General features: G+C 35.3%; 3 protein-coding genes across 6 annotated transcripts; 2 read left to right on the top strand and 1 right to left on the bottom strand.

Moving 5' to 3' along the window:
- The first annotated feature begins 8,154 nt into the window (after nt 1–8,154).
- On the top strand, nt 8,155–12,465 carry LOC111913955 (protein trichome birefringence-like 41). Its single transcript, XM_023909671.3, has 5 exons — nt 8,155–8,535; nt 11,184–11,361; nt 11,482–11,657; nt 11,732–11,890; nt 12,012–12,465. Exons 1-5 carry the CDS (start codon nt 8,264–8,266, stop codon nt 12,295–12,297), a joined length of 1,071 nt encoding a protein of 356 aa, XP_023765439.1. The 5' UTR covers nt 8,155–8,263; the 3' UTR covers nt 12,298–12,465.
- Nucleotides 12,466–12,607: 142 nt separating this feature from the next.
- Nucleotides 12,608–14,194, top strand: LOC111913947 (protein ROOT INITIATION DEFECTIVE 3). Its single transcript, XM_023909665.3, has one exon. The coding sequence runs from the start codon at nt 12,738–12,740 to the stop codon at nt 13,956–13,958; it is 1,221 nt and encodes a 406-aa protein (XP_023765433.1). The 5' UTR covers nt 12,608–12,737; the 3' UTR covers nt 13,959–14,194.
- A 6,435-nt stretch (nt 14,195–20,629) lies between these two features.
- Nucleotides 20,630–24,164, bottom strand: LOC111913963 (uncharacterized). 4 transcript variants are annotated; one of them, XM_052765396.1, is made up of 13 exons: nt 24,011–24,164; nt 23,858–23,930; nt 23,702–23,782; nt 23,548–23,611; nt 23,371–23,458; nt 23,199–23,283; nt 22,668–22,747; nt 22,146–22,308; nt 21,940–22,041; nt 21,705–21,776; nt 21,332–21,430; nt 20,981–21,086; nt 20,630–20,815 (listed from the first exon to the last, which is right to left on the bottom strand). In XM_052765396.1, exons 1-9 carry the CDS (start codon nt 24,109–24,111, stop codon nt 21,979–21,981), a joined length of 798 nt encoding a protein of 265 aa, XP_052621356.1. In that variant the 5' UTR covers nt 24,112–24,164; the 3' UTR covers nt 20,630–20,815; nt 20,981–21,086; nt 21,332–21,430; nt 21,705–21,776; nt 21,940–21,978. The 4 variants fall into 4 exon arrangements, with proteins under 4 accessions (XP_052621356.1, XP_052621354.1, XP_052621355.1 ...); XM_052765394.1 differs by having other exon boundaries at nt 20,630–20,812; XM_052765395.1 differs by having other exon boundaries at nt 20,981–21,082.
- Nucleotides 24,165–25,116: the final 952 nt, after the last annotated feature.

Below are 25,116 nucleotides of genomic sequence, written 5' to 3'. Positions count from 1 at the left end.
AATATGTTGGGTATGACATGGGTAGATGGATAATGAGAGATAAAAGATGATGTGAGTAAACATTGGCAGCTATAGACTTAGTGCCTATTGGACAAACACTGGTAACTATGGACTTAGTTAGAGATGCACAAAACCCGAATCCGATCCGATCCGATCCGGTTTCGCTTACGTCATCAAAAATCCGATCCGGTTCCAACCAAAATCCGAATCTGATTCTAATCCGATTTGAAACCGGTTTAAACCGATTTTAGTGGGTTTTCATCGGATTTTTGGGCGGATTTGGATCCGGTTTTTAGCGAATCCGGTATCAAATCCGATTTGGAATATAGGATTAGGATCCGATTGAAAATCCGGTTTTAAATCCGATCCGATCCGGTTTGGTCAAAACCGGTTTTGACCCAATCCGGTTTCGGATTGGATCCGGTTTTGAATAGTGAAACCGGTTTTTGTGTGCATCTCTAGACTTAGTACCTATTAGATAAACACGGGTGCCTATGGACTTAGTACCTGTTAGGTGATGGTAGTTATGGACTTAGTACCTGGCAGCTATGGACTTAGTGCCTGTTAGATAAACGTTGGTAGCTATGGACTTAGTACCTACACTGGTAGCTATGGATTTAGTACCTGATAAATAAACTTTAGCAGCTATGGATGTAGTGCATTAACAGCTATCGAATTAGTGCTTGTCTTATAAACCCTGGAATCAAGGGACTTCGAAATGAACGAATGCAAGATAGATGAATCTTAGGGTAGACCCTTAAGAGTAAGGAAGATAATGGGGATGGGTAATTGGATTGATTGTTTGATGTTTAAACATAATAATTATATTATTGTGGGTTGAAAATCTTATGTACTCACCAGGTTTCCTAACCTGACCCACTCAGTTTATTTACATCACAGGTGTTGATATGAAGTCACATTACACTGAGAGATTAAGGAGACATAAATCACTAGTGATAATGAATGTAAGTTCTGTTTATGCTTATGTTTCTGTATTAACGATGACATCCCAAATGTTTTAAAACGAACAAAAATACTTTTCTTTGGAAATGCCTTGATAACATATTTATCATGTTTTACTGGGAACAAATTCCGCAACATTTTTATTAAAAGAGGTACTCTGATTTTTAAACAAAGCATAAACAAAATCGGACTTTTCTGGCCATAATAATAGGGATGTTACACCGCTCTTGCGATCCCTTTGTTAAAATCTGGAGTATTGAGTTGGTGGAAGCTATTAGTCGACTCAATGCCCAAGGGAGAAGCTAGCAAGATGTCTTGGGAAGACTTTGTGGAATAACTGAAACTGCAATACTGCTCAGAGCAGGACCTTCTGGAAATCAATAATGAGTTTCAGAATTTCAAAAAGGGAAAAATGATCGTTACTGAATACGCTGCAAATTTCATAGAAAAGATGAAGCTTATCCCATACCTAGTTCCAACAGAACTCTCAAAGGTCAACAAGTTTTCCCGTGGATTACTAGCAGACTTTGGTCTAATGGTTAAGCAAGCAACCACATTGAAAGCCGCCATCTGGGCTGCTAAGAAAGTTGAGACTCAGATCAGGGAGAAGGGTCTGGAGATGTCAGAGGTTGGTGATAAGAGGAAGTTCGATGGACCTTCAGGTTCCAACAAGAAAAATAAATTCTCGAAATCCGGTTCGAGAGGAGGTGGAGGAGGCGAAGCGAAATAGTGCGACAAATGTAAGAAGAAGCATCATGGGAAATGTGACGGGGAAGCCACATGCTTCAAATGTGGAAAGCCAGGGCACTATGCCAATGAATACACCCTTACCAAGAAAGTCTGTTATGGGTGTGGTGAGGAGGGGCACATCTCGAGGGATTGTCCGAAAAAGAAGGAGGCAGCAAAACCCAACATTCCACCGAAGCCGAAGGCGAGAGCCTTTCAGATGACACTAGAATCTGCTAAAGAAGAAGCTGATGTCGCTTCAGGTACCTTTCTCGTAAACGAATTGCCTGCCCAAATCTTGTTTGACTCGGGAGCCAACTACTTCCTTTTATTTTGCATGAATTTGGTAGAAAACTAGCTTTGCCTGTTGATAGACTAGATAATGCTTTATTAGCTGAAGTTTCTAGTGGCAAGTTTATACCTGTTAGCCATCGTATGAAAAACGTCTTAATTGATTTGAATGGGAATAAGTTCCACGAGGAATTATTGCCTATTGAGTTAAATGGTTTCGACATTGTGCCGGAAATGGATTGGCTTAGCGCCAATGATGCCGAAATACTGTGCAAGAAGAAGATTGTAAAAGTAAACCCACCAGGGAAAGACTCATTTATGGTGTATGGGGACAAACGTAGAGTGAATTCTGGGATTATTCGTCTAATGAAAGCTAGAAAGTGTTTGGCCAAAGGATGTACATCATATTTGGCAAAAACGAGATGCAGAGCATTCCTATCATGTGTGATTATCCAGAAGTATTTCCCGAGGATCTTCCTGGATTACCACCTGATTGACAAGTAGAATTCCGTATTGACTTGTTACCAGGAACAACGCCAATAGCAAAAGCACCTTACCGACTAGCGCCAACGGAGATGAAGGAGCTGATGATGCAACTTCAGGAGTTATTGGACAAAGGTTTCATTATACCTAGTTCATCACCCTAGGGAGCTCCGGTGTTATTCGTAAAGAAAAAAATGAGAGTATGAGGATGTGTATTGATTACAGAGAGCTGAATAAGGAAACGATAAAGAATATATATCCATTTCCAAGGATTGATGACTTGTTCGATCAGCTACAAGGTTTAAGCTATTTCTCGAAGATCGATCTTAGGTCAGGATATCATCAGCTGAAGGTGAGAGAGCAGGATATCGAGAAGACTGCATTCAAAACACGATATGGACACTACGAGTTCTTGGTTATGTCGGTTGGACTAACCAATGCTCCAGCAACATTCATGTATTTAGTGAACAGGGTATGTAATCCGTTCCTTAATAAATCTGTGATAGTGTTCATAGATGACATTCTGATTTACTTAAAAAGCCAAGAGGAGCATGGCATACACTTGCGAGAAGTGTTGGAAGTCTTGAAGAAGGAGAAGTTGTATGCTAAGTTCTCCAAATGTGATTTTTGGATTCGAGAAGTCCAATTCTTGGGTCACGTGGTCAACCAAGAAGGGATATGGTTGATCCAGCAAAGATTGAAGCTGTGATGAAGTGGGAACAACCGAAAAGTCCCACGGAGATCCGAAGCTTTTTGGGATTAGCTGGATATTACCGAAGGTTATCCAAAGCTTTTCTTCGATCACTACTCTATTAACAACTTTGAATCACAAAGGAGCTACTTATTCTTGGAGTGATAAGCACAAAGAAGCATTCGAGGTTGCTAAAGAAGAAGCTATATGAAGCACCGATTCTTTCTCTACCCGATGGGGTTGAAAACTTCGCTGTCTATAAGGATACGTTTGGTGTTGGATTGGGTTATGTGTTGACCCAAAGAGAAAAGATGATAGCATATGCGTCTCTACAACTGAAAGAGCATGAAAAGAACTACCCCACTCATGATTTGGAGTTGGCAGCGGTAGTATTTGCTCTAAAGATATGGAGGCATTACCTCTATGGCACGAGGTGAAAAATTTTCACTGATCATAAGAGTCTCCAATATCTCTTTAATCAGAATGAATTAAATATGAGGCAACAACAGTTACTCAAGGACTACAACTGTGAGATACTTTATCACCCCTGTAAAGCAAATGTTGTTGCTGATGCTCTCAGTAGGAAAGTCAATCTTGAAAGAAAAAGGCTAAGAGTGTTGAGAATAGAAGTTGTCTCGACAATTGTGGAGAGCATAAAGAAAGATCAATAAGAAGCTTCAGAAAAGAATGACCGAAAGGAGGAACGTTTGGGCAAAAGTTTAATGTTCGGTATAAACAGTCACGGACTGAAGGTATTCCAAGATCAGATTTGGATACCTAATTCAGGAGCAGTAAGAGATCTTCCGATGGAAGAAGCTCACAAAACAATGTAATCGATACATCCCGGTAGCACAAAAATGTATAGGGGCCTAAAACCTTATTACCGGTGGCAGACGATGAAACTCAATATTGCAAAGTATGTGTCCGAGTGTGTGACATGTGCGAGAGTTAAGGCACAACATCAGAAACCATATGGGAGTTTAGAACCTTTAACTGTACTGATGGGTAAGTGGGAAGACATTGCCATGGATTTTGTCACTAAACTACCCAGAACAAAGAGTGGTTTGACATGATTTGGGTGGTCGTTGATCGCTTCACTAAGAGTGCGTACTTCATAGCAGCCAATGAGAAATGGTTTATCGATAAGCTTGCGGATTCTTACGTAAAGGAAATTATGAGGCTTCACGGTGTGCCATTAATGATTGTATCCGATCGTGACAACCGTTTCACCTCAAGGTTTTGGAGAAGTCTATAAGAGGAATTGGGTACCAAGTTGTGTTTGAGTACAACTTACCATCCACAGACTGATGGGCAGAGCGAATGAACGATACAAACGCTTGAAGATATGCTGAGAGCATGTACCATGGAATTCCAAGGTAACTGGGATGAACATTTACCTTTGGTAGAATTTTCCTACAATAATAGTTTCCACTCGAGCATAAAGATGACACCTTATCAAGCTTTGTACGGACAGAAGTGTCGTACGCCGTCTTGTTGGCTTGAGGCTGGGGAAAAGCAGTTTATGGGATCTGAGATAGTCCATCAAACTGCTAAAAAGTTGAAAATATTTAGGGAGAGAATGTTAGCAGCTCAAGATCGTCAAAAGAGCTATGCTGACAACAAGCGAAGACCGACCGATGACTTTTGAAGTTGGAGATTCGGTTTTGCTTAAAGTCTCACTGTGGAAGGGACTTATAAAGTTTGGAAAAAGAGGAAAGTTAAGTCCAAGGTTTATTGGATCGTTTAAAGTTCTTCAGAGGATTGGGAACCAAGCTTACAAGCTCGAATTACCCGAAGAACTAAATGGAATTCATAACACTTTCCATGTGTGTTATTTGTGGAAGTTCCCGGCATAATTCCAATTTCTGAGTTAAGAATTTATGAGAACAAAAAGTTAATTGAAGAACCAGAGGCAATCGTTAACCGAAAGACTAAGAAGTCACGACGTAAGATGGTCGAATTAGTGCTTCTCCATTGGAAACATACGAATGGGCCAAATCTCACATGGGAGACGGATAGTGACATGATGAGTCGCTATCCGCATTTGTTTGTTGATGTGTGATTCTGGGGACGGAATCATCCTACGAGGAGAGAATTGTAACGCCCATGTTTCTAGGCTAGGCATTAATGATGATGTAATAGTCTAGGTTAACCTTTGTAAACCGTTGTGAAATAATAAAAAAATGTATTATTTTGAGTGTTATGTGTTTTATGCTTAATTGTGTAACTTAAATGAATTATGAACAAGAGAAAGTGTAATAATAAAATATTAGATAAGCCCGATATCTATGAAGGAAGTTGTAGTGGTCATAGCAAGGTTTCTGAATATACAAAGAATGCCGAAATCCGAGTTATAACGAAGAAGTTATGACCTGTCGAAGTTTCATGACAGAACCGGTACGACACTGCGTGAGGTAAATAGTGAATTTACGATAGAGCGATTTTTAGCCTTAGTGATCTAAACGAAAGTCATAGAAAACGTTAAACCGAGAGCGTGCATAAAAAGAACGTCTAAATCTGATTTCGTATGAGGAAGTTATGATTTTTCGAAGTTTCAACTTAGCGGTATGCAACCCAAAGTTCGAATATGAGATCGAGTGATTTCTAGCCGAAACAATCTAAACAATAATCAAAGATCCCGTCGATAGGAGTCCAACGGTAAAAAGACAGACGAAAACGGACGTCAGATGAAGGAGTTGTGAATTCCTAACGGAGTTTTCCTGTCTCGGCCTACTAAAAATAATATAATAAAAGATAAAGCCAAAATTAGCCGACGGAGTCTAAATGAGAGTTGTTGATAATAATCTCAACTACGTGTGCATATAAAGAACGTAGAAAACGGAGTTCGTATGCGAAAGATATAAATTTCTGAAGTTCGGGGCACGAACCCCGACACTGTGTCAGAGTTCACGACGTGAACAGGTGCTAGACGCCTTCCAAAGCAAGTGGACTGATGACGAACGCAATGACCTATGCCTGGCCAAACTCACAATGTGAATTTTTGAGATTCACGACGTGAATCCAGAAAATCAGCCCTATAAATAGAAATCGAAGGGGCAATTGATTTTGGTTGCTACTTTCATACTCTCCCACTCCCGATACCCTCTCTAGCTGTCTTGAAGTACCCCGAAGCACCGATATCATCCCGACATCCGAAGCAAGTCCCGGAGCACCGAAGATCCCGAGAGGAAAAGAGTTTTTGAGCCGAAGCTCTTCTCGCGAGAAGCCCGGTGTGTGAAGATATCCCAGTTTCGTTGAAGAATACTACTATAAGAGCCGCAGTGCTGTCCGATAATCTTCTTATCAGGTGAGTGTGTAGTTGCTTTCTTCTAACACATAGATATGGATTATTCTCTATAAAATACGTGCTATGTGTTTTTATATTATTTGTTATCTCGAATGAGTATTGAATGGATATATTATACAGGTTTTAAAGTTATATAAGTATGTATATATGTATATGCTATCTACAAAACTGTTGGGTAAAACATGGGCAGATAGTTGATGTGTGATGAAATAAAATGATGAGAGGCCTCAATGTTGCTGTTGATCTAGTCATCTAGCGGAGTATGGATGACGACCACGGTCTCTTTCTAGACTGTCCAGTGGAACGCTGACAGGTTCATAACCTGTAGGTGTTGTGAACGATGTGTTCACCCGTGTACTCTATCCCCCTCATGGTTGCCTTTAGGACATCTATTGTCGAGGAAACCCCTTTACAGTAATGTCTATCCCGATGAAAAATCCTAGACTAGGTCCCTTGTGATAGTTGTTGTTTTAAGGACGTAAAGTGAGGATAACGAGAATGGGTAATCGGGTTATTGTTGGTTGGTGAAATTAAATATAATTATTTACTGTGGGTTGAAAACGCTATATGTTCACCAAGCTCCAAAGCCTGACCCACTCAGTTTTCTTTGTAATTACAGGTAGTGGCGCGAGAGCATAAGTTGGACAATTGTGAAGATATTTTGTTTATAGGCCAGTAGTTGTATATAACTGTTATAAGGCTTATAATGTGCCGTTTATGCTTTTGGTATGTATTGGAACATGACATCCCGAGTTTTGTTATATATGAAAATACATTTCTTTAAAGAAATGCTTTGATAAATTTTGTTTTATCATATTTTGTTTTGGGAACAAATTCAGTAATTATTTTAATCAAAGGATTACTCTGAAATTATTTTAAAAACATAAATGAAATCGGTTTTTTCTGGCCGTGATTTTGGGGATATCACATTTTAAACTTTTTTTTTTTTAAATTTAAATAAAAAAATGAAATAAATGGATTAAATTTAGAAACTTAGAAATTAAAAACAAAGTTGTATTAATTAAATTGATATGCATTTATTATTACATTTATCACGTTAATTATTATATTATATTTAAATATTATATGAAATTTACTAAAATAGAAAAACCACAAAATAACAAGTGAAAAAACAAAAAATCAAAAAAAATTAAAAAATAACATATGTCAAATACAATGATAATATGATATTTGGCAAAAATAATTTTCATTTATTAGGTGGATAGATTTTATATTTTACCCTTTCAATGATTATATTGGTTCAAAGGACATAATTTATCACTACAAAACAATTATTATAAATCTGTAAATTCAAAAAACTTCATTCATCAAATGTACAGTTAATGGGTTATAATATCTTATGTAACTCCTACAAAATACAATTATAGATGCAACATTAAATTTAATAGAATACATTCCAATAATGTAAGAAAATAACACATCAAATTGGTCAACAAAACTATAAAGAGTTGTATTATTAACACAATCAATGAAATTTATCACACAGTTCAACCAATTTCCATGTCTAATATTTCCTTCATACATCAATTATTTAATTTCCAAATACCTGTATAAATTTTATTCGTATATCACTATATGCATTTAAAATTTTCACTTAATAAGAATGAAATAAATAAATATTGTAATATTATAATCACACGGAAACCTCACCTATAAATAACCATGTCCACATTGATTAACAGAATAAGCCAGAAAACCAAAAAGTGTTTTTCATTCCTCCCTCCTCATTCTCCCTCTCTTTCTCTCTCTGCAATTTCTAGTTTTTGCGAGGGAGATTGAAAATGGAGTTGAGGGTAAACAGTGATCTGCGTTTGTTAGTGGTGATTATTAGCATTCTATCGCCATTAATGGCACTCGGAGCAATTAAATCCGACGAAGCAATGATGGGGTGTGATCTGTTCGAAGGAAATTGGGTATTGGATCAAACATATCCACTCTACAATGAATCCACCTGCCCTTTCCTTGAAAAGGAGTTCAACTGCGTCAACAATGGCCGCCCTGACCGATTGTATCTCAAATACCGGTGGCAACCCCATGACTGCCGGTTATCCAGGTACTTCCTCCATCTATCAATCTGATCATCTGAATGTTACTATTTATGTTGATAGTTACTGTTCATGAATGTTATTGGTGTATATCTGGGGCTTTGATAGCTATTGATGGAGGTTGGTGTCGACGGCCGCCATTGGTGATAGTTAATGGTTGTCGTTGGCGGTGGTTCGTTTTCCCTCCACCAAGAGTTGGTCCCCCACACTTGAAAATGGGTGGTGCTTCATAGCTGTCATTTGAGAAAGGGAATTTGTGTGTGCAATGTGTGTGTTTTTATTGGGTGAAACTATTCCTTTTCTGTTAATAACTTTTTACTTATGGATTTGATTTGATTAAGACGTAATTTCTTTTAAATTTTAATATTTAGTTATTATATTTAAAAAAATATAGAAAGAAAGTAAACATATATCCGAAAGTTTAGAATTAGAATACTAAAACATATATCCTTGCTTCTGTGTCCAACATCGTTGATTATTGTTCCATATAGTTATCTGTAAAATGAATAATTTATTCAATGATTAGAATCAAAACATTGTTTACCAGAAATTAATAATTTTATTGTGTTAAATCATATGGTATCATGTGATTTTGAAAAACATGGTACTTAAAAAATCAATTATTATTAAGATATTAAAAGTTACCATAATTTACTTAAATTACCTACAACGTTATATATTAATTTATATTTTCTTTTTAAGTAATTAGTTATTTTAACTAATTGTTTTAATTAAAAAATAAACAGAAAAACAGTTAAGATGAACAGTGCAATAGCAATAAATACAAGTATATTTATCCATAAATTCAATCTCACTGTGTTTCTATTTCACAATAACTAGTGATTTAATCCTATAAAATCAATTATTTTACGATATAAAAAGTTACCAAATGTGATTGAATTCATTATTTATCCTTATATATTTTTATTTCGTACTAGTTGTAAATACTTATAATATTAAAATAGAAAATAATTTATTCATTGGTTTAATATTTTCCACCGACATTTCTTGTGAGAGAGAGAAAAAATAAAATAATAAAAAGGAAATGATTGTGAACATGAAATTGAGGACATAGATCTCAAATGTGATTGGGGAGGGAGTGTTTGTTTTATGGGCAATTATTATATTACTTTCTCAAGTGTAAAAAAGTATAGTATTCATTTTGTGAAGTAATTATATATTTCTTAAAATGCGTTTAAACTTTAAATAAAAAAATAAATAAAAATTAGTAGTAAATTGTTAGCAAATATTTTAAATTTTTAGTACGGATAATGTATTAATTTAAATCCGACAAAAGGGTAATGTGAGGAAGGAAACAACGAAAAAAGCATGGCACAATATACGAGGTGAGTTGTCACGGAGGATGTCTTCTCGATCTCTACATCTTTTTTCTACTATTTATTTCCCTCGCAAATTAAATCCAACTTATTTTTAAAATAATAGATAAATCTTCGATTAAAAATATTAGAGAATAACAGTTTATTTGTTTTTATAAAACAATATTATTTAAAAAGTATCATCATAACTCTTCATATTGGTTCAGAAAGTATCGTTGAAATAATGGTATTAATGATTTGTTATGAAAAAAGTTATGTTTGCATATTTTATGACAATATTCTCTATATCATTGATTTGTTATGAAAAAACAACAATACTTTGTTACCATTTATAACATTGACCCTATTTATAATTTTAATTGAGATCACATGCTATATCATACATATTTAATGAATAACCGAAGATACCTTTATTAAACTATATGTTTAGAAAAAAATATAAAAAGTTTAATAAATGCTCAATTTATTTGGTATATAATATTAGATAATGAAAATAAAATATGGATAGTGATGGTTTTAGCCTTTATGGGACTAAGGTTGACACTAGACATTAGTGGGGCTTGATAGGTGAGGTAGATTGTGACAAAGAGCAAGATATACATTAATATCATTTTCGTTGAAAAAATACAATGTATCTTTAAAATAAAAAAATGTAAAGTAAGAAAGTTTACGTATCAAACACGGAAATATCTCGTAAAGTATGAATTATTAAAGTTTTTTAACTTGATATAGCCGAAATGAATATAACGATAAATTAATTGTGGGGTTACTTAGATATATTAAGCTTGTCATTTCAAGTTCATTTGGTGATGGTTTGTGGTTGTGGGCACAAGAAATGGTTGTCTTTTATTTCGAATTTCTTGATGAAGAATTGATTGATACCAACCATTTTTTAATGCAATGAATATGGGAATGAAAGTTTAGGCATCCATATTTGACACCAAACTTTTTTTAATCAAACTTTTATAAACCAAAATTGATGTGATTTATAAAACACCTTCATGTGGTTATGCATGTGATTGGGTCCATTTTACAACTAGCAAACTATTTTTGTTTTAGAAAGAAGTTTTAGTCAAAATAGAATGATGGAATACTTGTCTTTACATGTTATACCATTGAAAAAACATAATTCTTGTTTACAATGAATTGAAAGATTTTTATATTTATGTTTGAAGGTGTGTAACATATAACATGGTGGTAGAAAATAGAAAAGTATGTAGAAAACCCAATGATGAATATATTTTCTTGTATTTGATATAAATGAAACTACTAATCTATTATTAAGAATGTTAATTAATATATTCCCATTCTTTTACTAGATTTGATGGTCGAAACTTCTTACAAAAACTAAGAGGGAAAACAATAATGTTTGTAGGAGATTCACTCAGTCGAAACCAATGGTTGTCGTTGCTCTGCATGATTCATTCATCAGTGCCAACTGCAAATTACGCTGTTAACATCTCCTTAATTCAAGACATGACCACCTACACATTTACGGTATATATGCCTTTCATCCATTTATATTCAAATTCAACCTCATTTTTTTTTTTTTTTTATTATAAAACAAAAACTATCTTGAAATATTTTGTAATTAGTTTTTTTTTATGATAATTGTAGGATTATAAGGTGAAAGTAATATACCATCACAACTTGTACCTAGTAGATATAGTGAAACAAAGAATTGGGAGGGTGTTGAAGTTGGATACATTGACAGCTGGCAAGCTGTGGTTGGGGGTTGATTACCTTGTGTTCAACACGTGGCATTGGTGGAATCGAAGAGGAGCAAGCCAACCGTAAGTTTTTATTTTATTTTTACATTTTAATAAAAATATTTTGTTACATTTTTTGATCAATTTTTTTTATATAGATTTGATTATATACAAGATGGAAGTCATATATACAAGGACATGGATCGAGTAGTCGCTTTTGGAAAGGCCATTACTACATGGGGTCAATGGGTTGATAAAAATATTATTCAGAATAAAACAAAAGTGTTTTTTCAAGGAATATCGCCTTCTCATTATAAGTATGTTTTTTTTTTTTTTTTTTTCATTAAGTTTCATGGTACAATTCGAAATGCTTCAAGTACAACTCACGAAGGATAATTAGGTCAAATCTAAATCTGAAATGTTTTTGGAATTACACAGTGGCACCGATTGGGGAGAACCGAAGGCAAAATCCTGCTCCGGCGAGAAAGTTCCTCTTCTGAGCTCCACCTATCCCGGAGCTTCGCCGCCGGCGTTGAAGGTTCTCAAGAACTCACTCAAAACCATCAAGAAACCGGTGACTTTGCTCGACATTACTAACCTTTCACTGCTGCGGAAAGACGGACATCCGGCGGCGTACGGCTTAGGAGTGGTGGATTGCAGCCACTGGTGCCTCGCCGGAGTTCCAGATACATGGACGCTTTTACTTTACAATCTTATGTTTTAGAAAATGAATATTATATATTCAATTATTGGATTGGATTTTATATAGAAAATAATGAATATGGTATAGCATAAAATATCCCAAATGGGAATTTCTTGAGTAAGGGGCATTATTGTAATTTTGTTTAAAAATATATACAGTTGTCATTGAATTAAATGGCAAAATTTTCCATTCTTTTTTATATTTTTTATAAAGAAATAAAATTTTATATAGTTAATATCGAGCTTCGAGTTGTCTGATTCAAACTCATGCAACCATGAGCCTGGACGTCGTCGGCGACGACCAATGACACTTTCTGTTCATCTTTGTCCCCAAAAAGTAGAAAATCAAAAGGACGAAAAGGTGAAAAGCTTTGAATTTGGTTACGATTTACGATGATGTCGTTGTCGATTACTTATAAATCGCGTTTGCTAGTCCATCATCGACGCTGTGATTCTGTGTAAATGTTATCGCCACCACCATTGCCGGAAACTGCCCTCACAGCCTCTCCTGAAGGTACGTTCACCGCCTACGATCCATACACTGGAAATGTTGTCGGTCGCTTCAATGACCACCGGTGTCCTCGTAACGGCATCTGCATTCTCGGAAACGACCTATTCGCCGCCTCTCATGTCTCGCCGGAGGCTCGGGCAGGCTATGTCCGAATCTATTACTGGTGGTCAACATCTTGTACACAGAGTGTTCCTCTTCCAGAACCTGTAGCTCCGCTTGTTGCTTCCGTCGACGGATCGTTTGTATTTTCCGGCGGAATTTCAGGTCAGATCCATTCGGTATCCATACATTCAGGAGATGTAATTAGATCATTTCCGGTTCATGAGAAGCCTGTATCTTGCCTTGCGATCAATAGTGATGGATCATTGATTCTCTCAGGAAGTGATGATGGAACACTTGCTGTTCTTCCGATTTTCCTGCTTCTAGATGCTTCGTTTAATACAGAATCGAGATATTCCAATTTCACTAGATTCACCGGACACGAGTCACCGGTGACGGGATTAACCACCGGCGTTGGAAGATCCGGTGGAATTATGATCTCTAGTTCTTTGGACTGTACGTGTAAGGTGTGGAGCCTCGTGAACGGGATCCATCTACAAACGGTGAGATTCCCCAACGAGGTGTGGTGCATGGTGTTGGATCCGTCGGAGACGGAGTTGTTCGCTGCCGGAGTAGATGGAATGATATATAAAAGAAGGCTTAAAGTAGAGACGAGAAAAAAGGTTGCAGAAAGTGGAAAGACGGTGGTGTGGGGAGGGATGCACGGCGGAGGAGTGGTTGCGATGGAAATGCTGAGCTACGGGAGGATTCTTTTAACGGTTTCTGAAAATGGTGAAATTTGTGTATGGGAGGTGGAGAGTGGTAAGATGATACGTGGATTCGGTGAGAAGATTGGAGGAGTTAGTGGAGTTGTGGTGGCGAAAGGTGGTGGTGGTTTTGGAAAGAGATGGGTTGGAAGTGGGGAATGCGGTGGTTATGGCGGAGGGAAGGAGTTGGGTAAGGCGGTGAAGGAGGTGGCGGAAATAGAGAAAGTGTTGAAAGGGGCGGTGGATGACCGGAGCAGGGCGATTAGTAAACTTGAGTCAGCAATTGAGATTAACGACAAGATGCTGAAACTCATGCTCCGGGAGGCCAAAGCAATTGCCAAATATAACGACTCCAATAATAATTAGAATTTGTATCCATTATTTTAATGAATTTATAATGGATTAAATAGGAGTATACTTTTGGGTTATATGATGTTATATGCCATGATTAGACATAAGTTCATCTCCAATACATTGAACTTATATGAGTTCAATGTATTCACACATATACATTCTATCAAAGTTTTAAAATCGATTTTTTAGTTGAACCGGTATTGTTACCGGTTTAATCGGTTCGATCGCCGAGTGAATCGGTTTCTATATTTTTCATGTTTTTTTTTTTTATTTTCCTACACATACATACGTATATAAATTATGAATTTGATGTTTACAAGTTCAAACATTAAAAATATACATAAAAATAAGTTGTAAATGAATCAAAATACATTAACATAAAACAAAACCATAAGTTTAGTGTTTTACATCTATCGATATACGCTAAAAAGAAAATAAAATATAATACCGAAACAAAATATAGTTTTAGATGAATACAACCACATCAAAAAACTTTATAACATTTAACATATGTTTTTATTTAGAGAAAACTAAATATATTTGAAAATAAAAATACCAAAGTTTATTATGTAAATAATTATTTTTCATGTGTTTTTATTCGGATTAACCGGTTCAACCGGTTTATTTTGACCGGTTCAACCGGGTTTTTCTAAAAACCGGCCGGTTCAATCCGGTTCAGAAATCAATGTAAAACCGGTGATAGTTGCACTGCTCCCTCCCCCGGTTCCCGGTCCAACCGGTTCGACCGGCCGGTTCAAACCGGTTTTTAAAACATTGCATTCCACTCATTATACAATTTTCCTCATTAAACTCTACACTCCATTAAACTCTATACAATTTAATGGATTGTCACATCATTTATCATTTTCTTTTTATTTATTGTTATTAAAAAAAATTAATTAGCATGAAATTAAAAATTAAAAACTACAATTAAAATTAACATTAATTTAAAATAAAAAATAAAAAATTATATATATATATATATATATATATATATATATATATATATATATATATATATATATATGTGTGTGTGTGTGTGTGTGTGTGTGTGTGTGTTTGAGAGAGAGAGATGAGAGAGAATATAGAGTTCAATGGGGATTGAACTCTCCATTCCATTGAATCCTAGTCATTTTTCTACAATGGGGATTTTAAATTAGGTTTAATGAGATTAAACTCCCCATTAAACCTCCCATTGAACTCCCATTGGAGATGGCCTAATACCTATATAAAAATATTAAGTCATCATATCAGAATATGTGGTTGTCGAATTGTTCGATATTAGCCAATGTTTTAAAACCGGTTTAAACCGGCCGGTCGAACCGGTTGGACCGGGAACCGGTGCAGTGAACGGTTCAACTATCACCGGTTTTATATTGATTTCTGAACCGGACAATTTTTTGAAAAAACCGGTTGAACCAGTCAAAATAAACCGGTTGAACCGGTTAAATCGAATAAAAACACATGAAAAAAAAAAACAATTTACATAATAAACTTTGGTGAATTTTTTCATATCTATTTAGTTTTTCCTAAATAAAAACATATGATAAATGTGATAATTTTTTTTGATGTGTTTGTATTCATTTAAAACTATATTTTGTTATAGTATTATACTTTATTTCTTTTTGACGTATATGAATTGATGTAAAACACTATAACTTATGGTTATGTGTTATTTTAATGTTTTTGGATTTATCTACAATTTTTTATGTGTATTTTTAATCTTTGAATTTGTAAACATCAAATTCATGATTTATATATGTATGTATGTGTAGGAAAATAGGAAAAAACATGAAAACTATAGAAACCGGTTGATCCGGCGGTCGAACCGGGAACCGGTCAACATACCGGTTCAATTAAAAAACCAGTTTTTAAAACATTGATATTAACTAAATCTTTGAAATTATATCAGACATGAATATTCATACGTTTCTGATCTCAATAAAGAAAATAACAGAAGATTCATGTAGAAGTTAGTGTGAAGATTTCTCTAGCCAATGCAATGTACAAGGCAATGACAAATTAGCATGTAGGTTCAAAGACATATGAAGACATGGACGTGGTCATGGTTCACAAAATATTGCAAAACATCAACGAATTGTCAATTTGCAAGTTGTTCAACACATTTAATCTCTAAGGAGGGAGGGAGTCGTTCCCTCCCAACCCACTGAACCCACTGTCGTATCAATTTTTTTTCATCTTTCTCAACCTCCAACACACGGAAATCCTATCTTTCTGAAGTCACTCAACCCACTTAATTAAAAAAATACAAAACAACTAAGGTACAGGTTTTAAAACACATTCTACAAGAGAAAATGAGAGAGAGATGATGAAGTGAGTTAGTGAAACCAATTAACCAACCCGTTCAAGTGGGAGTGGTGTCGCTGGTAACTCTATTGCGAATTAGGATTTTACCTTTGATTGTTTTGTATTTTTTTTAATTGAATGGATTGAGTGGGTTCAAAAAGATAGAGTTTGCGTGTGTTGTGGGTTGGAAAAGATGAAGAAAAATAAAAGAGAAAAAGTAATGTGACAGTAGGTTCAGTGGGTTAGTAGGGAATGACTCCCTCTTCTCTAAAGATACTTCCCATCAAAGAGGTGGACAGGCGGTTGGTTGAGTTCATCTCAAAGTTAGGGGGAATAGTATGGAGCATATTTAAAAATTTCTAGAGGTTTTTATGTATAAACGGAAGAACATAAGGGGAAGAAGACTCAAGAAACAACATAACTTCAGATATTTATGAAGGATCAACAGTCTCAATGGCTATTGACAAGAATCACGAAAACTCTCAGAGCATCCAAATTAAGGTTTATTTTATGACGTCAAAAGTACATATAAGAAGTCGGTGTATTGTTTTTAAGCTTTGTTTGGTCCATTTTCTCGAGGGTGTTCAGTTTCTTACTAATAATGGGTATGACCGCCTAGATAAACAAACCAAATATTTATAATAGCGACTGAACCCAATCTTGAATTTGAATTTGATTTTGATTAGGAAAGTACATCCAAACCAAAATTTATCGCCTTCTTAACTATAAAGACATCCAAAAAAATATTAGTATTAAGAAATAATATATATATATATATATATATATATATATATATATATATATATATATATATATATATAGAGAGAGAGAGAGAGAGAGAGAGAGGAATAGGTTCAAATAAAGACAATGAATAAAATGACGAAGTGATGATGATTTTCAACCAATCATTTTAAATGTTGCTTTTGTATAATTACCAAACTAATTAGGGGTAGTTTCGGACTTTTATATATGCAATTAATATGATATCCCTACTTATTTGGAAACTCTCTCCTGTTAGGTTTAAAAGCGGCTCCATTCTTGAAAAGTAACAGCCCCACCTCACGTTTCCCTCTTCCATTTTTTTGTTTCTCTAATCGACATCTTCTCTCAATTAGGAAGAAGCACCTGTTGCAATGGAAATCGATCACGGGCCAAGGCGGCGACAATTACGGCTTATGTATTGTTTTCCTCCCATTGATACTTGGATGTCTCCTCTGTATGGTAGTCGTCTCCTCCACCCTTATACTTTGTCTCGTTATCTTTCTGATCAATGACATTAGGTCTACGACCTGACAAGGTAAATTAGATCTTTGAAAGTTTTATTAATATTTGCATTATGATATGCTTCAATTATTTTTTTTTCTTAAAATTTTATACTACTTTATTTAGATAGGGCAAACCATGAACCAAGGCTTCCGTAGTGGCGTCCTTCGGGTTTTTATGCGATGATGAATGTTCTGTGTTTCAATTTAACTTATCTATTTTTCGTTGGGAAAACTTAGGTTTGGATTTCTTTGTCTTTCACCTTAATTTTGTTCCCCACACTTATGTATCAGTTAAACCGATTTAATTTTGTAGGTTTTTGTTAATATACCATCTTAAATCTATTTTTTTATGCAATTTCTAAAGACGTGAGATTCTTTGCACTTCGATTACAAATAAATCAAACAATACGGGTGGAAGAAGGTGGATGTGATATAGATTATAGACCTTGGTAGTGATACTCATATGGATCCAAAACCCATTCTTGCTTCGTTTGTACAATCTGGTATGTAGTTTATACATTTCATAACATTATCGTATGTTTTCTTTTTCAAGTTTTTTAATACACATTAGTGATATTCTATATTCTAATGCCTTGAAACAATGTTAATTTCAAGGACTGTTTCCAAAGTATTTCAAAAAAGATAGGTCAGTAGCTGTAACGCCCGTAGATCCGGGCTAGTCAATTTTGAGGCAATAAGTGTCGAAAATGACTTTTCGGCAAAAGATTATTTATAATAAATAGTCTTAACCAAGTTGTAGAATATGTCTCAAGGTTTCCGTACATATAAAGAACGCCGAAATCCGAGTTATAACGAAGAAGTTATGGCGCGTCGAAGTTTTACGGCAAAACCGGCACGACACCGGGAAGCGTAAATAGTAAATTTATGATGGAGCGACTTTTAGCCTTATCAATCTAAACAAAAGTTGTAATATATGTTAAACCGAGAACATACAAAAAAAGAACGTCCAAATCTGACTTCGTATGAGGAAATTATGATTTTTCTAAGATTCGGCTTAGTAGTGCACGGCCCGAAGCTCGAATTTTAGTTCGAGCGGTTTTTGGTTTATGCGACCTAAATGAGAGTTGAAGATCTCATTAATAGGAACTCAACGGTAAAAATATAGACGAAAACGGAGTCCGTATGAAGGAGTTACGAATTCTTCGCGGTCATTTAACAATCTAAACGCCTCCTACTGTTAAATTTGAGATCGGTCGAGAATTAGCCGACGGAGTCTAAATGAAAGTTGTAGATCTTGATTTTACCTACGCGTTGAAAAAAAGAACGTCGAAAACAGAGCTCGTATGCGAGAGTTATGATTTTTCTAAGTTTGAAGGCTGATACGCGATAGGGGGTGACGTGGCACCACCAGAATTGGACACGTGGCACCACCAGAAGGCTGCCACATGCCCCAACTCGGCGAGTAGGTCTTCCTACTCGGCGAGTCAATCAGTCAGCACCCCTATAAATAGAGGTGTCGGGTTCCCTCATTTCCTCACCCCTCAACCCTCTTCTTTCTCTCTATATACTCTCTCTCTCTCTCTAAGCTCCCTAACCCCCCCTAAAAGCCTAGGTAAACCCCCTAGCACCCGAAGGAAGCCCCGAGGCTCCCAGAGTCCCGAGAAAAGAGCCTTTCAACTTGGGAACGCTGCTCCAGCGAAGCCCAGTTTTCGAGAAAACCCGCTAAAAGTGAGGTACCCCTAACCTATCTTTATCTTTAGTATAGCTTATGTTTCATTATAGTAATTTTATTAGGTCCTTAAAATAATTATTTGGGCTATTATTATGAGTTATATAAGTATCGTTTAACACTTATATAACAGTAATAATAGCCAGACTATTAATTTGTCGCGGTTATTGTTAGACTAAACCCTAATGGTATTGATACTAGGTTTTATCGAAGGAAAAATTGTTTTGAGAGTATCAAAGCGCTGTCCGAGTGTTGAGTCACCACCTTTCAAGTGAGTGCATAGTCCCTTTCATGAACATGATTTTAATACAAGTATTGATTGAAGTATTAATTATATGTTTATGTGCGAGTTAATTGATGTTGCCTGAAATACGTGTTAAAGAACATACCTGATTATATATGATAATTTAGGATAAAGAGTAGACCTAAATTAATTATGAGGAATATTGGGTAGTATTGTTATACTCAGAGACTAGAACTTTAGTATATGTCATTTATCCGGGAGCATGGATTAGACACAGTCATTGTCCCTAGTCCGAGAGTATGGATTGGACATAGTCAACTGTCATTAATTCGAGGGTATGGATTAAGACATAGTCAGTTGTCCTTAATCCGGGAGTATGGATTAAGACATAGTCATCCGTCCTTAGTCCAGGAGTATGGATTAATACATAGTCATTCGTCCCTAGTCCGAGAGTATGGATTAGTTATAATTCTTTTTCATTAATCCGAGAGTATGGATTAGACATTCATCCCTAGTCCGAGAGTATGGATTAGGTAAAGCCGTTCATTTCTAATCCGGGAGTATGGATTAGGTAAAACGGTTAATCTTAGGTTTGAGAGTATGGATAGTCTCGTTGTGAGGATCGACGGGGTGGGATAAGAGTTGCTTACACATATATGGTGAAATTGTATGTTTTGTGAGTTCTAAATTATATATATGATATAACCACTACAAGAAAAAAGGCCTTTTACGACGCTCATTGCGCGTCGTAAAAGGCTCAGACGACGCGCAAATGCGTGTCAAGGAAGGCCCTGTCATAAAGAGAGACGACGCGCTTTTGACGACGCTCATTTACGACGCTCATTTACGACGCGCGTTTACGACACGCAATGCGTATCAAGGAAGGCCCTGTCATAAAGGAAGATGACACGCATTCGTGTGTCGTAACCTTACGACGCGCGTGTTAATGACACGCAATGCGTATCAAGAAAGCCCCTGTCAAGAAAGGCCATGTCATAAATGAAGATGACACACATTTTTGCGTATCGTAAATTTAAATGTTTAAAAAAAATAAATTTATATATTTATTAATTTTTAAATTAAATTTGCATTTAATTTCTCATAATAGAAATAAAATACCATATACAAAAAATACAATCCATTGCATAATATAAAATAAAATTTCATACTCAAAAAATAAAATAAATTACACAAATTGTAATGTCATACAAAGAATCATTCAAATGTTAAACAAAAATAAAACATTGCTAACATGGGTTATACATTCCTATAAAACTAACAAATAATCATACAACTCTTTTTCTTACTGGAAAGGAATGTCAAACATGATTACAAGTCTCCCTTAATCTTGATTACTCACCTGCTTAAGTAGAATGTTGTTATTGAGAAGGTTACCTAGCAACAGAGAAAAACACAACACCTCTCCCACAATCACAACATCATTTACAGAGAAAGATTGTCAATTACTTTCATTAAGACTTTCATTCAATCACAAAAATATTAAATAAAGGGTGAAACAGTAACTTACTTGTGATAAGTTGATCTCCCTTAGAGCAAACACAGCTAAAGCATTGAACAAGACCCTATTTCCCTCTTCTTTTAAAGTTTCCAGAATGTTTAGAATGCTCTCCTTACTCATAATATATAATCAATAATCAGATTGAATTATATATTATGAGTAAGTAATAAAGTACATGTAACACAATAAAGTATTATTAAGGAACTTATGAGTTCAAATATTATTTTTTACACTCAGATGCCAAAATAGTTTATGTTATTCTTCTACAAGTTGAGAACCAACTCAAACATGAAAGATAATAGTCCATCTGGCAGCTTTTGATGACATGGCAAATGAAATTTCTCAGAGATAGAATAATACCTGTACTATTAAAATGATGGCAACCACAACAGGTGGTCCAATAACTACAGCCAAAAACATGCCTTTAATCATGTCTAGAAAGAAAAGAAAGATTGTTTGCTGTAATCATAAATCCCATGTGTTACAAACTTATATCCAAATTTAAATTAAATAAAAAGAGAAAACTGTAAAAACAAATTATATCCAAGGTAATACACCATACAACAAAATAGCAAAGTCCATCAGTATTTTTCAAAAAAACACCGTTTTCTTAATTATTAGAACACATTAGGAAAGCTTTATACTCTTTGATTTAAGAAGCTAAGTAAACTATAAGAAATCCACAACAAAAAGAAACTATAAAAAATCCACAACAAAAAGATTTGAAACTTACCTGTCCAGTAAGAAGAGGGGTATCAGCAACAAGCTTGAAAGCAACAGGCCTTGGAGTACCCACAGGCCAAGCCTGCAAATAAAAGGTGCATCAAGTATAAAAGAGAACAAGGAAACTGATATTAAAAACAAGAACTTTGATCATTAGAATAAAAGAGAGAGAGAAAAATAGAGAGGGAAGAAATGGAATGGAATGACTCATTCCATTCCATTCCATTCTATATTCCAACCTTTACCTTGTTTTCTTATCATTATCAGTTGTATCTGCACCTCTTTCATTTCCTGCAAGATTTATGAACGAAGAATGGCATGTGATCGTGAAGATTCCTCATTTGCATCTGTTGTCCCTGTGATTGTAAATTAGTAAAAAAGTACAGAAAACATGAGAATTTAATCATTTATATATTGAAATTTGTTAAATATGAGGAATGATATAACTTACAGGCAAACGATCCCAAACAAGGTGACCATCATTTGGTTTGAGGTGATAATAAGAGCATCCAAAAGCAACAGCAGCCACACCAATGTAAAAGCATGTCCAACCACAAAGCTCACCTTGTAGACTTAGGCATTTTATACCAGGCAGAATCAGGGGCAGTATAAACCTGAGAAGTGGATGCTACTTTGTTTAATTGTAGTTATCACTATTATATAGGTCATCCATAAAAGTTAAAAGGTACACCATTTGAAAGAGAAAACAAGAAAAAGATAAAAAAGTGTTATCTGTTAAGGATGAAAAGTGGAAAGAGTAGCTCTTTAAAAAGATTGACAAAATCAGAAAATATATTTCCGTTAACTTGTTAACACAAACCCCTCGCTTTATCAATCTTTTATACGTATATCATAAATCCAAAAAGTTATCTACGTTGAAACCCAACAAACCAAGTTTCAACAAACATAGCAATGGAAATGGAACACCCATGTTAAAATATATACAAGATGAAGGGCATAATCGTCAATCTACCATCGACATATCCCAGGTGCTTCTGTCCTCAACATTGATATCGCCTCTTCATACTCTGAAGCATATACAAACCCCCACAGCTGCACACATTGACATTCATATCAACTCAACTTATGCAAACTATTTATATTAAATTACACTTTTGGTCCCTGAGAATCTCTAATTTTTCTGATTTTGGTCCCAAAAAGTTTTCTCTTGCAACTTTAGTCCTTATTTGACTATTTTTGGTCCCGAACCATTTTTTCAATTTTGGTCCCCAAAAATTCTCTTACAATTTTGGTCCTTTGAAATTTCTTGTAGAGTTTCAGTCCTTGTTCTAAGTAAGATGACCATTTTTGGTCCCTGAGTATTGCTGATCTTTTCAATTTTAGTCCCAACTCATTTTACTTGGAACGAAGAGTAAAAACGTTACAAAAACCTCAAATAACGATCAAATTTGCAAGAGAATTTTGTAGGACCCAAATTGAACAAAATCAGCCATACTCGAGGACCAAAAATGTAATTTTTGCAAAAATAAGTGAGAGAAAGCACCTCAATTTCCTTCACTTCAAATTCTTGGGTGTGTGACAAACAAGAGTTACCATAAGTTTCTGAGGCCAAACTTGACCCATTCAATCTGGGGAAAAAAAATATGCAAATTGCCAAATTACCATATTATCCCTCAAAAAGAAAAATAGGAATGATGCAAGTGCAACACTCTTACAAGTCACTATCGAGATACAATGTAAAATGATTTCCCCCACCAAGCGCTAAATACTCAGTTGAACAAAGAGTAAAATACCGATTCACCCCTAATAAATGCACAATTAACATAATAAATCCCAAATAAATATTAAAATTATAAAAGATTTTTTTATATATTATCAAGAAAATGCAGTACCTGTGGGGCGATATATAACAGGACGCCCTGGTGTATTTGTAAACACAAATGTATCATTCGATCCCTGTATAGTATTTACTCATCATAGTGAAAAAGGGTAGAAAAGTCTTTTGTCAACATATAGAGAAACGAACTTAATTAAACAATTACAAACCTGGTATCTTTTCTTTGTTGATGGTTTCAAAGGTGCCTCAACTAAACCACCAAACACTGCACCTTTACGATCTCCAACAACCTGAAAATGTTTAATCAAGTTTCAGTTAAAGGGTAAAGTTGACATTTTGCATAGTTACTGAAGACAAGACATTACCAGTAGACTTAACCCAGGGCAAAGATTGCTTCTTCTATATAAGGTTGAAAGAGATATGCCATGCCTCCATGTACTAACATATAAAAAAGATAATGATATATCAAGATTCAAGAATAATGTGAAACTGAAAATATGATGAAGATGAAATTTTACCTGTATAGTAAGACCCATTTCTTTCCTTGACTGAGAACAGGGAGTGCAACATAAAGATCAGAACGTGTATTTTCTGTCATAAGTTGTGAAGGTTCTGACATTTTTGGAAGTTTATCAGAAGGAAAATCTAAGAACAAGAGCCTCAACAAGTGCTCCAGTTCCACCAACAGGGTATTCTAAACTACAACCTGGTTTATACCATTCTGCAAACATATAAATCTGCAAATATGTGGATATATATACAGGCAAAAGATTAGACATTTAGAGAACTATAAAATATGAAGGAATAGAATGGATTCTGTTTGGTTGGAATGGAATGGATGAGGACATGTGGTAATGGAATAGCCCATTCCATTCCTTCCTCAATTCCATCACACCAAAAAGTAAAACTACCTTAAAAGAAACTTTTTAATGTATGATATGATTATGTACCATTTCTGCTGAAAGAACACCATCGGATTTCACTCCAGCAAGTAAGAAAGACAAAAGATCCACCCAATTTCTAATGAAAGGATCTTTGAGTCCCAATGAATCAACTATTTCTGAAAAAGGGCGTAAAAGCTTTGTGGCACCAAGAACACCTTGAGGTCCCATTTTTGCAAATGATTTTAGGAGTGGATATGCATATCTAACTCCAGCAGTAGAAACAACTCCCAAATCACCTCGAATAGATAAAGGTGGCAAAGCCATGGCAGCTGTAGATAATGGAAGTATTGCATCAACCAAGACTGGAACATCTTCTTCTTGATTACATTGTTGTGTGTTTCTCCTTGGTTCATTACTCACATCGCCCTAACAAAAACGAAGGAATCCCATTACTAAACCCTAATCCTAAAGTGTATTAGTTCGTTCACAGAGATTAGATTTCATGAAGATAAACCCTAAGATTAAAAGGTCAAAGAATTGCACAAAAGGTCATATCAGAAATAGAATTTCAAATCGATGATCAGGAATTGAACTAAACTTGATCGAACTATTTTATTATTGATGGTGGCAGCTTAGGGCTTAGAGAGAGAGAGAGAGAGAGAGAGAGTGAGTGAGAGTACAGAGGTAAAGGAAGACAAACCGATTCAAAAGGATGTGCTGATCCCAATTTCACAAATCGG

The sequence above is a fragment of the Lactuca sativa genome, chromosome 7 (genome assembly GCF_002870075.4).
Source record: "Lactuca sativa cultivar Salinas chromosome 7, Lsat_Salinas_v11, whole genome shotgun sequence".
Lineage (NCBI taxonomy): Eukaryota > Viridiplantae > Streptophyta > Magnoliopsida > Asterales > Asteraceae > Lactuca > Lactuca sativa.
This window is presented reverse-complemented; position numbering and strand designations above follow the sequence as displayed.

Bases quoted from the DNA above. Each gene is read 5' to 3' on its own strand.
- LOC111913963 (XM_052765396.1), bottom strand. From the start codon at position 24,111: ATGTCAGAACCTTCACAACTTATGACAGAAAATACACGTTCTGATCTT. The intron at 23,612-23,701 runs GTTTGTAATTGT...AATACTATACAG, and splicing joins CAACAAAGAAAAGATACCAG to GGATCGAATGATACATTTGT. The intron at 22,042-22,145 runs GTAAGTTATATC...CAGGGACAACAG, and splicing joins TTGTTTGGGATCGTTTGCCT to ATGCAAATGAGGAATCTTCA.
- LOC111913955 (XM_023909671.3), top strand. From the start codon at position 8,264: ATGGAGTTGAGGGTAAACAGTGATCTGCGTTTGTTAGTGGTGATTATT. The intron at 11,362-11,481 runs GTATATATGCCT...TGATAATTGTAG, and splicing joins TGACCACCTACACATTTACG to GATTATAAGGTGAAAGTAAT. The intron at 11,891-12,011 runs GTATGTTTTTTT...GGAATTACACAG, and splicing joins ATATCGCCTTCTCATTATAA to TGGCACCGATTGGGGAGAAC.
- LOC111913947 (XM_023909665.3), top strand. From the start codon at position 12,738: ATGTTATCGCCACCACCATTGCCGGAAACTGCCCTCACAGCCTCTCCT.